Source organism: Petaurus breviceps, unplaced genomic scaffold (genome assembly GCF_028583685.1).
Source record: "Petaurus breviceps papuanus isolate PSGF00001 unplaced genomic scaffold, PetGlider_PUasm1.0 151, whole genome shotgun sequence".
Taxonomy (NCBI): Eukaryota; Metazoa; Chordata; class Mammalia; order Diprotodontia; family Petauridae; genus Petaurus; species Petaurus breviceps.
Window position 1 is genome coordinate 17,247,244 of NW_027185712.1, and position 13,754 is coordinate 17,260,997.

The 13,754-nt window shown below is 38.9% G+C and overlaps 1 protein-coding gene across 4 annotated transcripts; it reads right to left on the reverse strand.

Annotated features, from left to right (window-relative positions):
• Positions 1 to 219: 219 nt before the first annotated feature.
• On the reverse strand, positions 220 to 13,748 carry CCDC127 (coiled-coil domain containing 127). Of its 4 annotated transcripts, none has more exons than XM_069075997.1 (4): positions 13,548 to 13,748; positions 7,885 to 8,029; positions 7,471 to 7,601; positions 220 to 3,612 (listed from the first exon to the last, which is right to left on the reverse strand). In XM_069075997.1, exons 3-4 carry the CDS (start codon positions 7,589 to 7,591, stop codon positions 2,951 to 2,953), a joined length of 783 nt encoding a protein of 260 aa, XP_068932098.1. In that variant the 5' UTR covers positions 7,592 to 7,601; positions 7,885 to 8,029; positions 13,548 to 13,748; the 3' UTR covers positions 220 to 2,950. The 4 variants fall into 4 exon arrangements, with proteins under 4 accessions (XP_068932098.1, XP_068932102.1, XP_068932093.1 ...); XM_069076001.1 differs by lacking the exon at positions 13,548 to 13,748 and adding an exon at positions 13,253 to 13,528; XM_069075992.1 differs by lacking the exon at positions 7,885 to 8,029.
• Positions 13,749 to 13,754: the final 6 nt, after the last annotated feature.

Consider the following 13,754-nt stretch of genomic DNA (forward strand, 5'->3'; position numbering starts at 1 on the left):
AAACTGAATTACGGTGATGGTAGTAGCAGTATCAAGGAGAAGGCAGAAGACATTTTATCATAGATTTAAATTTCAGAGCAATGTCAATCAAAATATTTACACAGAGATGGAAGAACACTTTTCCCTTGAACCTGCTTTTCAACTGATTATATCAGATTACCTTAAAACTACTAACCAATCAAAAAAGCAAACACAGAAAGAAAATAATTGACAAAAGAATAAAGATAACTGACACATATTTTAATTAGTCACACTTTTAAAAGAAGAAAACTACAAGAGCTTTAGGACTATAACAAATGTTCTTATAAGTATTTTCCCCTACAGTATGTGACATCAGAGGGTATATTTGCAGTTTTTCTACTTCCACGGCATTTTAATTGGAATTTACCATTCCTGACAAGGAATTTGGAAAAAAAAAATTCAAGGGCAAAAATGTTATTTAGGGGGGGAAAACATTATATAACTCTACAGAATTATTATCTACTTTTAATTTTATTTTTGTAAATAGCAAGAGTCCTGGTGCTCACCCCTTTTAAATCACAAAAACACCCTGAAATGGGCACTTTTACAATGAGCAAGTTAGAAAACAGTCTGAACCACAAAGAAACACACCATCACCCTGTACATATATAATTTACCCCAAAACCTCTTGACTTAAAAATAATCAAATGTCACTTGCTGGGATATCTAGTTGCTTCTTTCCCATTCCTATTAAAGCATATCTTCCATGTTCCTCATTTTGATAATTTATTAACCTGTCTGCAGAATGCCAGCAGCACTTCCATATCAAAAGTTTTCAGGTATCCCTGGTTCCAATCCAATCTTCTCCCCTGAGCTACAAGAAGGCTCTCTATATATTCTGCTAAATTTCTCTATAATTCTACTTCACTGATTGTCACAACTCTCAGAATCAAATTCACCAAGGTTTTAATGTATAGCCCTTATTATTGCCATTTAGTTTTGCAAAATAAGACTACAAAAGTAGTATTTGGTCCACTCCTATTTTCTTCTTTACTAATGAAAATGTTCGTACCATATACTTTTATTTTTATTGGATCATACAGATATCTCATTCATTACAGATGTCCTTTGCAGAAGATCAGTAAAATAATGTCAATTCTCAATTAATCATGGTAGGGCAGCAGGGGCAGGGAAAATCCAAGATACTTATACCTGACTCTGGAAGACACTACTAAAATTTTTTGTGAAGAAGCACACAATCATATTAATTCCTAACTGACTTTATTCTTGATTTTGTTTTATTTGGCCTCATATCTAAATTAGTTTGCACTCCATGAGCAAAGCCAGATTTTGGGAAGGAAATAATTGAAAGAAGATAGCAGAGGATTAAAAAGTCACTCTGGATCATCTAACAAAATGAAAAACTAAAAGCTAACTAATTTTCTTCATTTATTGAAGAGTGAGGATGAATTGATAAAATGGAATGAACTAGATGACCTTTAGGGTACCTTCCAAATCAAAGAATCTGGGATTCCAATTGACTTGTTTAAGGTTAAATGGCAAATCAATGGAATTATTGACTAGATAATCTCAGATATAAAACTTTAGGGAATACAGACGGTTACAGTGAACTTCTTGAGCAATATCTACCCAGATATCATTTTCATACTCAGGCTTATGTTAAGTGATGGCAAAGTGATTCAACTCTGTAGACAAATGAGACTATGAGCACTCAGGGAAACACAAAGCACTAAACCATTTGGAAAGCTAATTTTTCCTAAAGCAAACTTGAATGCAATGATTACCCAGAGTACCATTCTATAAATGTACATAGTGAAAAATTGTCATCTTATTTTTCTCCCCTTGTGCTAAACTTGATAATGTATGCCCTTTCTCAAAACAAAACAAAACTGATGAAATCAGAGGAAGTTGATAATAACAGTTCAATTTGACTTTGATACTAAACACCAAGAAAGAGAATACCAAGTCAAACCAAGTCATTCTATGACCAGGTCACAGTTGTAGAACACATGTTAATAGCCTTCTTGTTGCTCTTCAGGGAAGCATTACCCTAAATACAAATTTAAATAACAAAGTTCATATTTATTACAGTTTCTCTTATTTACCCCTATTTGGATAGTAAACATGCTCGAGTAAAAGAGTGCTGACTGGGTCTCTGGCTCTGCCATTTACTAACCATGCTATCTGAGATTCAAAAACCTTTCCGAGTGTGTTTCCTTATATATAAAATGAGAATAGTATCTGTCCTCATGGAGTTGTTGTGGAGATGTTACATAAATATGAGAAAAACCTTTTATAAAGCACAAAGTGCTCTACATATAATGATTAATATTCTTAAAGGACTATTTTTGATAGTTCATGCTAGTATCAATTTTCATATAACACTAATGACATAACTAAAATCTGCATAATGAATACAAACAATCCAAATCTCATTTAATATGGCATAAATTTGGATATAGGAAACACTGGAAGTTTAAGTAACCTGATAGAGCTGTGTTAATGATAGATAGCACTATTGTGCACCATTCTGCATCTAATCTGAAAATTTTTAGATTTCATTTTGGGGGAAAAAATATACTATGAGATTAAATGGTTCAAGGGAAACCATAATTTTTAAGGGAACGACAAAAATAGACTATAATTCTTTCCCAAAGCTAATTTGGTGGTAGGACAAAATAATGGCATTCTGTTACTTAAAATATCAGTGGCACAGGAGAAACTTTAGAAAGAACGTATCTTTCTTAACAGTTTCAGGCCAAGTACAATAGGGAGTTAACCTGTTGCCACCTCAGGGAAGGAAAAGTAAACTGCAACTACTTTGGCAATCTTTAGAAGTATGCCAGCTAATATGTGGTAACAGCAGGAGTGAAAAAATAAAAGATATTGGGAAAACCAGAACCTCAGAATGTAAGCCTGGTCTTACTCCATTCATAGTCAATAAGAAGTCTTCCTATACATATTTTCCTTATTTTTCTAATATGGATTTCTCCACTCTCTTAAATTTGTTCAATTCAACAGTTAATTCCCAGTATTTGAGATAAAGCCACATGAGCCTCCCATTCTGACGTTTGTTGGAATTCCACATATCTCCACAAAATGTGTCATGCTTAAATATATCTGTTAAACCAGATACCATCTCTAGATCAGCAGCAACTGGATCAATGGATGCTCGAACTAACAAGCTTTTCTCGATTTCTAGGCGCTTGGTCCGAGGAAGAACCAGACTACAGTAGATATTTTGCCGCTCTATAAGTGCTTCTTCAAATTCTTTCAGCAAAAGGGCAGCCCTTTTTTGCCAATTTTCTTCCTTTTCCAAGAAGTGTTGATACACACTTTTCAAAGGTTGTAGCTGCTGCTTTTCTTGCATTACCTGTGCACGCTCCTGTTCTAGAAGTTTCCTTTCTTCTACTAGTTTTCGACCCTGAGAGATGAGGGCTTCACGATAGCTAGTTGTTCTATTATGTTCCTTTTCAAGCTCCACAGACAAATGAGCCACTGCACGACGGTTTTCTGAGATGATATCACGGTATTTAGCTTCAAGATCCTGTTGGAAAGCAATTGTTTTTTGTTGGTAGGCTTTTCTTTCTTTTTCTATTTCTTTTTGAGACTCTCTAGACCAAATCCAACCTAAGATAAAAAAAAAGCAAAAATGACAAAAAAAGAAAAGTTAGTCCTAAAGTTCTGAATTTTTTTTCTAAAAGAAAATAACATTCATCAAAAAAGCAGAACCTAACAGGATGGTATTTCAACAAAAGCTAAAGATCTTAGGTGTTGGTATAAGAAAGGGATTTCCATTAAATTGTAACATACAGAATATATATTTTATATGCAGTGCAAACAGAGGCTCTCTGCCCTTTGTGACAATGACATGACAAGGCAGATAGGCAAATTTCCTATTTATAGTCTACCTAAGAAGTTTGTTTATCTGGTTTTGGGCTATTTGGTTTTGTTTTGTTTTCGTATTATGGGAAGAAATATAAATGGAATCTAGCTGTTTGCCACTGTTTACTTTTGCTCCAGATCCTACCACTATTTGGTTACACTGGCTCCAACATAAAGCAGACAAGATATTAAAAAAACATGGCAAGGTTATTACTGATTTCTATTCATAGTCAGCTGATTACTACCTAAATTCAAATTCATCCTAATCCAATCAATCCACCTGTGGCCACTGAAGCCAAAGCAAAGTTCTAGGTGACTGGGTTCTGAGAGGAGAATATCTCAAAGGATCAGATGATAATATAGATCTAGAGTCAAAATGGAGTTCAGAAACTGTCTGCACCACAGAGACCATCCAGCCCAATCTCCTCATTTTACAGATGAGATCACTGAGGCCCAAATTAGTTAATGACTTGGGCAGCTAGGTGGCACAGTGAATAGAGCACTGGCCCTGGAGTCAGGAGGACCTGGGTTCGGATCCAGCCTCAGACACTTAACACACACACACACACACACACACAAACTAGCTGTGTGACCTTGGGCAAGTCACTTAACCCCAACTTCCCTCCAAAAAGCAAAAAAGAAAAAAAAAAGAAGTTAATGACTTGTCCAACACCACACAGGTAATTAAATATGAGAGAAAGTATTTAGACCTAAGCCCTGTGACTCCAGAGCCACAAACTCTACCACAAAACTTTATTGCCTGGAAGGTAATTATTACCTTCATTTCCCCCTTTTGTAAATATTATGGCAAGAGAGAATAATCCTACCAACTGTTGGCTTTACTTAGTTATCCTAGGAGAAACACAAATTATCCTAAGAATAACAGCAAAAAGCACTGGTTTGAAATGAAAGAATGTGAGTTCAAATATTGAGTGGTCTTGGACATGCCACTTTCACCTCTTTGGGCCTCCTTTTCTTCATCTAAAAGATGAAGGAGTTGGATTAATTGACATCTAATGTCCTTTTGGCTCTCAAGCATAGGGACCCCATGAGTGTACAACGTAGGACATCATTAGTCATACTAACTTCATGATTCTAGTTTTTCCTAAACTGGGGAGATACGGACTTAACACCCTGAGGAATGACAGAAATGTAGCTTGTATAAATGCACCCACAGAGAACATGAGAATTTTACCTATTAGGTAAAAATGCAATTCATTTTTCCTCTGCTCAAACAACAAGCTCTCTCCCTATCCTAGCCATAACAGGAGATCCAAAAGGAACAATGGTTCACATTTCAGTGCTGTGAGATCAGCCACAGCCACAAGTAGCACCCACTGTCCTTTGTAATTATTCATTCATTCAGGACATCTCGACCTGAGTGTCCAAAGCCCTCAAACCTGAACTTGTTTTCTTTCTACAAAAAACTTCTCTGACTTTACCAATTCTGCAGTGTCACCACTCCTACCACGATGGAAATACTAAAGTTATCTTTGGCTCTTCTCCCTTTTTCCTCACCTCTCATACCTAATATTAACCAAATCCTGTCAATCCTACTTACACAATACCTTTTTTAGCTGTCCTTTTTTCTATTCCCACTGCCACCCCTTACTACAGATGCTTATTATCACTCACCAGGAATATGACAACTGATTCTACCATCCCTTCTCAAACCACTACCATAATCATTTTCCTCAGGCATAGCTTTGGTCGTACTGCTAATCTGCTAGAAAACTTTCAGTGGTTCCATAATGCTCACCAAATAAAGCTCAAATTTCTTTACAACATTGCCTTCACAAATTTTCCAGTCTTATTTTATACTCATAAACTTTTTGCTTTAGTCAACCTGGATTACTCTCTAATTTCCAAAAAAGCACTGTACATTCCCACATTTGCTCACACGGTTCCCTATGCATGGAATATCCTCCCTTCCCTCTTCACTTACTGAATTTCTACATATCCTTTAAATTCAAATAAAACACCACTTCCACCATCAAGTCCTCCCTGATCAATAAAAAATCTTTTATGAACATGCAATTTACATGAACATGTAATCTTGTGTATTATGGTCACCGATATTTGTATCTTATGCCCCTATTATAAATTCCTTGGAAGGCAAAAACACATCTTAGCTAAACTTTGTATTTTTTTCATCACTTAAAATGGTGCTCTACTGAAAGCAGTTAGTTAATAAATGTTTGCTGAATTAATGAGTTAATGAATAAATCAATTCAACAAACATGCCCCAAGGGAAGACAGTGAGTGACAGAGTAGTTGAAGGTTTGTGTTAAATAAATCTTTGAAAATTAGAAGCTCATGTCCAGTTCTATATCCTTTTCTCTGCCCCCTTGATTTCACACTGTCTTATCTGGCAGCTTTGCCTGCTATACAGTATAAGAATGACATATTGCTTTGTAAATAGAATATGATTATAAATCATATTAATGTTATTATTAAAGCTTAATGTTTATTGAATGGAACTGCTGAGTGACAAGACAAGACAGAATGTAATAAGCATCTTAAGAATGGGACAAAGCATTCTTATGAATTCAGAGGAACTATTCTCAAATGAGGGAACCATCATTTCAAGTTCCTCCAAACTGCAACCTCAGAGTAAACTCTCAATTCGTCCTCTTCCGTCAACCCTCACACTCAATCAGTTGTCAAGTGATGTGATGTTTACACCTGTCCGCTTCTAGTATACATCCTCTTATCAGGCCCTTATGACCTCTTGAGGACCACTGCTGAAGCTCTAGTGTTTAAAGTCATAGGATTGGCTTAACAATGTCCTTCAATATAAAGTCCTTTTAATTTTTAAGATTTTAAAATTTAACTTTATCTCTTAAAATGTCTGATTTTTTTTACCACCACACTGTAACTTCTCACCTGTACCATAGAATACTCCCTTATAATAACTAAGTACAATCAAGAAAAATAAATCAACACATTGGCCATGCCTACAAACACATACCTCATTCTGAACCAAGTCTGCTACCTCTGCCAAGAGGTATGCTTCACCATCTGCCCTCTGAAGTCACAATTCAGCCTAACTTTCTAGGCTTATTGCATATTACTGTTCCAGCCAACCTGGCTTACTTATACCACCCCATTTATTATAGCCTATCTTTTGTCTTTGAGCCTTTGCAAAAAGTTAGCACAATTCCTGGAATATACTTCCTCTTCCCTTTTACTTCATAGGATCTTTCAGTTCCTTCAAAGCTCACTCAAGTGCTACCTTCTCAAAAGAACTTTTCTGATTCCCTAGTTGCTAGTGTCCTCCCTCTGGGAATTGTCTTTTGTATATATTTTGTACTTACTTTTTCTGTGTATGTGTTTTCCCTCCCAGGAGAATGTAAATTCCTTGAAGAAAGGAACTGTTTCATGAAGCAGCTACCCTTTAGTTAAGTGGCCAAAGATCAGATTTCCCATATAGTAAACATTAAATATTCAGGGGTTCATGGTCCATGTATTTGTCATCCCCATGAACATCACTCACTATTACTTTTGGACCAAAGAGGAGCTCAAAATCAAAATAATTCTCACTCAAACAGTGCACAAAACTTTGAGCCCAGAAAGTAAAAAAACTATAAAGATGTAACTTACGAAAAGCTGCCAATCCCAGCATGGGAACCAGTAGAGCATAATTCCATCTGCTTCCATCACCACCCTCTGCCCTGGAATTAGGCCGGATATTCCAATGTGGAGGGTCATTTAAGTTATTCATTGAGATAAACCTTTAAAAAGATAACATTATGGTTATGAGGGAATCACAGAATTTCCTAGTTAGAAGGAACTTCATTGATCATCTAATTCAATCTTTATATGAACAAAAACACTTGTCTACAATACTACTGACAAAGACTTTGCTTAAATACTTCCAATATTGAGGAATCCTTTTTCTCTTGAGGCATCTGTTCTACTTTTGAATAAGTACTTTTTCTAATGGTTGAATATATTTTTCCTTTTCCCAAATCTAAATTTATTTTTTTAATTACCATCCACTGTTCCCAGTTCTACCTTCTGGGGGACAAGTCTAATTCCTCTTCCACATGATGACCCTTCAAATACTTGAAGACAGTTATTCATGGCCCCCCATGTCTTCTCTTTTCTGGGATAACCATTCCCAATTCCTCCTCTGAAAACCAGTCAGAATGTTCCCATACTAGAAGGAGAAAGAAAAAAGATAATGCATCTCCCTTTACCAATTCTGCAGTGTCACCACTACTACCATGATGGGAATACTAAAGTTATCTTTGGCTCTTCTCCCTTTTTCCTCATCTCTCATACCTAATATTAACCAAATCCTGTCAATCCTACTTACACAATACCTTTTTTAGCTGTCCTTTTTCTTATTCCCACTGCCACCCCCTTACTAAAGATGCTTATTACCACTCACCAGGAATATGATAACTGATTCTACCATCCCTTCTCAAACCACTTCTGAGGAAGCTAGGAAGCCAGATGCTTTATAGAGCAATGGAAGATCCTTTTCCCAGAAGAGACCTGATCATTTCTTCAGGGACTCCATCAGGACTAATTTGTTCCCTTGGGCTAGCCCTTCCTCTTACTTGTCCCTAAATAAGGAATTTGGACTATGCTGGTTTTGACCAGACTGGGAGAACCTGGAGGGTTCTCCTGATGCTTTGATTTGAAGGTCTAAAGCAGAAAGATACTGAAGAACTCCCTAGAAGTAGATGTGAAATGCAAGAGGGCTTCTTATCTGGTATTACTGCCTCATCCTTTCCTTCTAGACCATGTGGCTTCCCTTTTCCCACAGTTTTCCTATTTCATTTCAAAGAAATTCTTTTTTTTTTTAAGCAATTGGGGTTAAGTAACTTGCTCAAGGTTACAGGGCCAGTTACTTTGTGTGGGTGCCAAGTATCTGAGCCCGGAAACAACAATCCCGACACCAATCCCGACACCGGGGCCGGCACTCTTACTCACTGCGCCACCTGGCCGCCCCTAAAGAAATTCTTATATCAACTGGAAAGCATTATCCCATTTGCTAGATTCAATTTCCTGGCAAATATTCTTAAAATACATTCTTTGTTCTAACCTGAACATTCACTTTACTCTCTAAGTGAGAGGTCCCTCACTACAAAATCTTAGTACTACTGCCCTCCTTGTTCATCTTAGGCTATCAATCAACCATTTATTAAGTATTTACTTGGTCAAAGAGATACCAATACAAAAGTGAAAGTCTCTTCCTTCAAAGAATTTATCTTCTATTGGTGATATGGGGGTTAAAAAGGGAATGGGATACACTATGCTCAAAGATAATACAGGACATACTTCCCAATGCCCCTTAATTCTAGGACCTTCTCTCTATTGAATATTTCCAATTATCCTCTATATTGCTGATCTGTACAGCTGTTTGCATGTAGTGTTCTTCATTAAACTGTGAGCTCCTTGACTATCTTTAACCTTTCTTTTTATCCCTAGTGTTTACTTAGCACAGCCTCTGGCACATACTACATGCTAAGCAAATGTTTATTGACTGACTATATAAAACACATACAAAGTGATGAGGGGTGGCCCAGAAATAACTGAGGGAATCAAGAAAGGCCTCCTTAAGCCCTTGAGCTGAGTCTTAAAGGGAGATAGGGGTTCTCTAGCAGAGATCAAGTTGAGCATTCAAGGTGTTAGAGGAAACCCAATGCAAAGGTACATGCACTGAGACTGGAGACAGAATGTTATGTGAAGAAAATATAAATTAGGCTAGTTTGGATGGGACAAAGTGACTGAGAGGCAAAAACATGTTTGTTGTGGTTGTTCCAGCTTCTCCATAACCCTAGCTGAGATTGTCTTGGCAATGATACTGAAGTAATTTGCATTTCCTTCTTGAGCTCATTTTATAGATGAGGAAACTGTGGCAAACAGGGTTAAGTGACTTGCCCAGGGTCACACAGCTAATAGGGACATGAGGCCAGATTTGAATTTAAGAAGAGTCTTCCTGACTTCCAGGCCTGGCACTCTATCCACCTCACCACCTAGCTGCCCAGGGACTATTCTAGCCCAAGGCAATTGATGACCCAACTCATAGATGAAAAAATATTCTAGAATATAAAGTACTGAGCAAATACTCTGTTGTTTTTAACTCTTTGTGACCCCATTTAGCATTTTCTTGGCAAAGATACTGGAGTGGTTTGCCATTCTTTCCAGTATATAATGAATAAAAGGCCCTGAGTGAATGTTAACTTATTCGCTGTATCTATATTTTATGGTCTGGAGACTTTATGGTTCAGGAAAGTTAAGTTAAACTAGAAATTCAGGCCATGGACAAACTGGCAACTTTGTTTTTTGTATGAGTTCATGACCATTTGTACAAGAGTTTCTCAGAGTCTGGCCAGGACCATAAGGTAGAATCTCTTATCTCTAGGTACAAATTCAAAGGCAGGTAGGCAAAGGATGAGTCAAGATTCTCTCTCCTCTTCTCTTTCATCCTCCTTCACCCTTTCAACTAGACTCTAAGGTCCCTAAACACAGAAAGAGCTGGAGTCCACGTTAACAGTTAACACAGCTTCCCTACTAATAACAAATCCCTTGAATTCAAAGGAATATCCTTATCACACACCAAAAACAACTTTTTCTGTGTAAAAGGAAAAAGCTGGGAAATCATCTTAAGTGAGTTGCCCCAAATGTGTCCCTGAAATTACACTAGACAAAGACTTTATGATTGGTAGCACATCATGTAACTTCAATCCGCTATAAAGAATGCCCTTCAATAATTCTCATTTGGGCACATAAATCTTCCATGTAAGGTTCTTCCTTTTCCTTTACTCTTTGTACACTACATACTTTGAAGATATATTTACCACCAAATACAGTAATGAAAATAAATGGGAGAACTTGATCAATTGTTCCTTTTGATTATTACAAAAGCCTTGCAAACTCACAGAAGCAGCATATTTTAAATTAATGGAGCCTTTTCAATTGAACTAATTCAGGTAGTCTGGTCTAAATGGAAAGAAGATAGATGAGACAGAATTTGAGGATAAAGAATCAATAAATTTTAGTAAAGACATGGCAGGGCAGGTAGGGAAATTATGGTAAATAAAAGTGAAAATCAAATTAGATGACAAAAGAATGGTGGCGCCCTGGACAGAAATAAGGAAGGTGGGAGAAAGGGCATATTTAGGTGCAAAGATGAACTGTTAACGAGAGCTAAGAGTTAGAAGTGTAGATCTAGGAGTCATCTCCATAGATGAGAGCTGAATTCAGGGAGCTGTGAGATAACCAAGAGTACAGGGACAGACACAGAGATGGTCTCAGGAAGAATCCTGGGTTATACTAAGGAACTGGAAGATGGTGGGGAAGAAAGGATGATGACCTTGTGAAGGGAACTGAAGGGAATATGAATAAAGAACCAGGATAAAGTAGTATCACAAAAACCCAGGGAAAAGTCCAAAACAGAACTCATAATCTCTCCTCCCTTCTTACAGAACTTCTCTTTTACTATGAAGGATACCATCATTTTCCCAGTCACTAGAGCCCACAACTCGTGTCATCCCCAAAATCCAATCATGTCATTTTTACCTTCACAACATCACACACACACACACACACACACACACACACACACACACAATTACTTCTCTCTCTGCTCCCACAACTGCCACCCTAGTGTTCAGGCCCTCATCACCTTTCCTAATGCACTATTGCAATATCCTTCTAATCGGTCTTCTTGACTCAAGTCTCTCCTTTCCATTTGCTAAGGGAATGTTCTCAAGATGACTGACCACATCATTGCCTTACTGTATAAATTCTAGTGGTTTCCTATTACTTCCAGGATCAAATGGAAAGTCCTCTCTGTGGCATTTAAAGCTCTTCCAATGTTCTTCCACTTTACTTCTTTTACATATTCCATGATCCTGCTACTCTGGCTACTTACTGTTCTTCCCATTCAGCACTCCATTTCCTGTTTCTATGCCTCTTCACTGGCTGTCCCCCTGGAATGTTTTTCCTCCTCTTTGCCACTCAGTTTCTCTGGGTTCCCTCAAGACTCAGCTTAAATCTCATCTACTCTACCACAATGCCCCATAGATTCCTAAAACCCAACTGTCCAAAAGAGAACTCATTCTCTTCTCCCTAAGATCCACCCCTCTTTCTAATTTTTCTATTACTGTTAAGGGTTTCATCATCCTGTCATCAGCCAGGTTTGCAAACCTGGAGACATCTTCAACTCTTAATACCACTGAGATCCAATATCTAACCAGCAGCTAAATTTTGTTAATTCTACATCTACAACTACTCTAAAACCCATCCCCTTACCTATAATCATATAGCCCTCATTAACTCTTTTCTACACTAATGAAATAATCTCCTAGATTTTAATTCATCCTCCACAAATCAAAGAAATGGTTAGGTTTTTGCCTTTTCTTGTATTTTCAGCACTTGGCACAGTGCCTGATTTAGTGATTGATAAATGCTCACCAACTTTTTCCCATAAAAGCTTGTTCTTTAAAAAGAACTATTCTCCTGGTGATGCTATATGGCTACTGACCAGTTTAGGATAATACATGGTACAATGAAAAAGCAAGAGATTTGGCATCAGAAGGCTCAAGTTCAAATCCTGACTCTGCCACTTACATGTGACCTTGGACAAGTCACTTAGTCTGGCTGGAACTGTATAAACTGTATGGACCCTTCCTGCTCTAAATCTGTCCTATAATTTCTGAAGAATCCAATGCATACAAAATTCTAAACAAACTGGACCTCTCTCCAGTTGTCTTCCCAAACGCTAGCTGGGTGTCTTTATTTATTGCCCTTCTCTAAACCTAGAAGGCTTTTCAGTTTACTGCTTTTCTTTGAATCTTCCCTTCAAAGCCCATACCACCTGATTCCACGACTTCATTAACACCTCACAGACAGAAGTGATCTATCCACCTTCTTTTGCTGTCTGTACCACTCATCTGGCAATCAGCATATACCTCATCCACTGAAACCTTGGGGCTGGGTAACCCTTGCAGCTAGCATATAGTAGTGCAGGTAGCAATATACTTGATACATTTAGGTTTGACCCCTCCGGGAAGAGAATCTTTCTAAAACTTATTTCACACCTGCAGGCCAGGTAAAAAGTACTGCACATAAGCTCTTGGCCCATGAGTCAGGCTCATAACTATAAGCATTGATTAGTGCTTGGTAATACACAGCAGTTCCCTCCGGGCTTACCGAGTGGTTCTGCCAAGAAGAGCCACTTTCACTACCTAGAAAACTGACTCACCCACGTGGCACAGGTAGCACTCCCCACAGGCAGGGAAGCCCCCACCCACCATGCCCACCCGTGCCCGGCCTGGGGCTTCGGCCCCACTCCGGGCTTAGGCTTAGGTACCAAGTGGGAGACTTAGGGAATTTAAATGACTGTTTAAAGTGAACCCGCACTAACAAGAGATATGGTGTGAGGCCAGGTGAATGACAACAGCCGTAAAAATCTTCCACCCAAAGACAGATGGGGTGCAGCGGGCTTGGCGGGGGCGCCTCACACCCCGTCTGTTTAATCCCTCAAATCGGCGTCCGGGGCAGCAGCACGTGGGTCGGTCTTCCGGGCCAGAGGCCGCCCTCGGCTTCCTGGCTGGCGCCGGCCAGGGCCTAGGCCAGCCGGGCAGCTTTGGAGGTCGGGGAAGCCTGAGCAGAAGGAGGGAGGAGGGTGAAGCTGCCCGGGCTGCGGGGGGGGGACTCACCCGGGCAGCGAGGATCCCGGATCGCGGCCCCGCGCTCGCCGCCGCCGCCGCCGCCGGGGCCGCCCGCACCTCGGAGGAAGCTCGCGAGCAAAACCGTCCCCGGCGGGGTCTTGGCGGCGGCAGAGAAGAGGCACGAAAACTACCCTCGCGATAAGAAGCCGCGAGAGTCTACGTCCCGTCAGTCCCTTATCTTCCGCGAGTTTGCCC

Coding starts and splice junctions, on each gene's coding strand:
- CCDC127 (XM_069075992.1), bottom strand. CDS start 7,591: ATGAATAACTTAAATGACCCTCCACATTGGAATATCCGGCCTAATTCC. Junction 3,613..7,470: donor GCTGGGATTGGCAGCTTTTC/GTAAGTTACATC, acceptor TTTTTATCTTAG/GTTGGATTTGGTCTAGAGAG.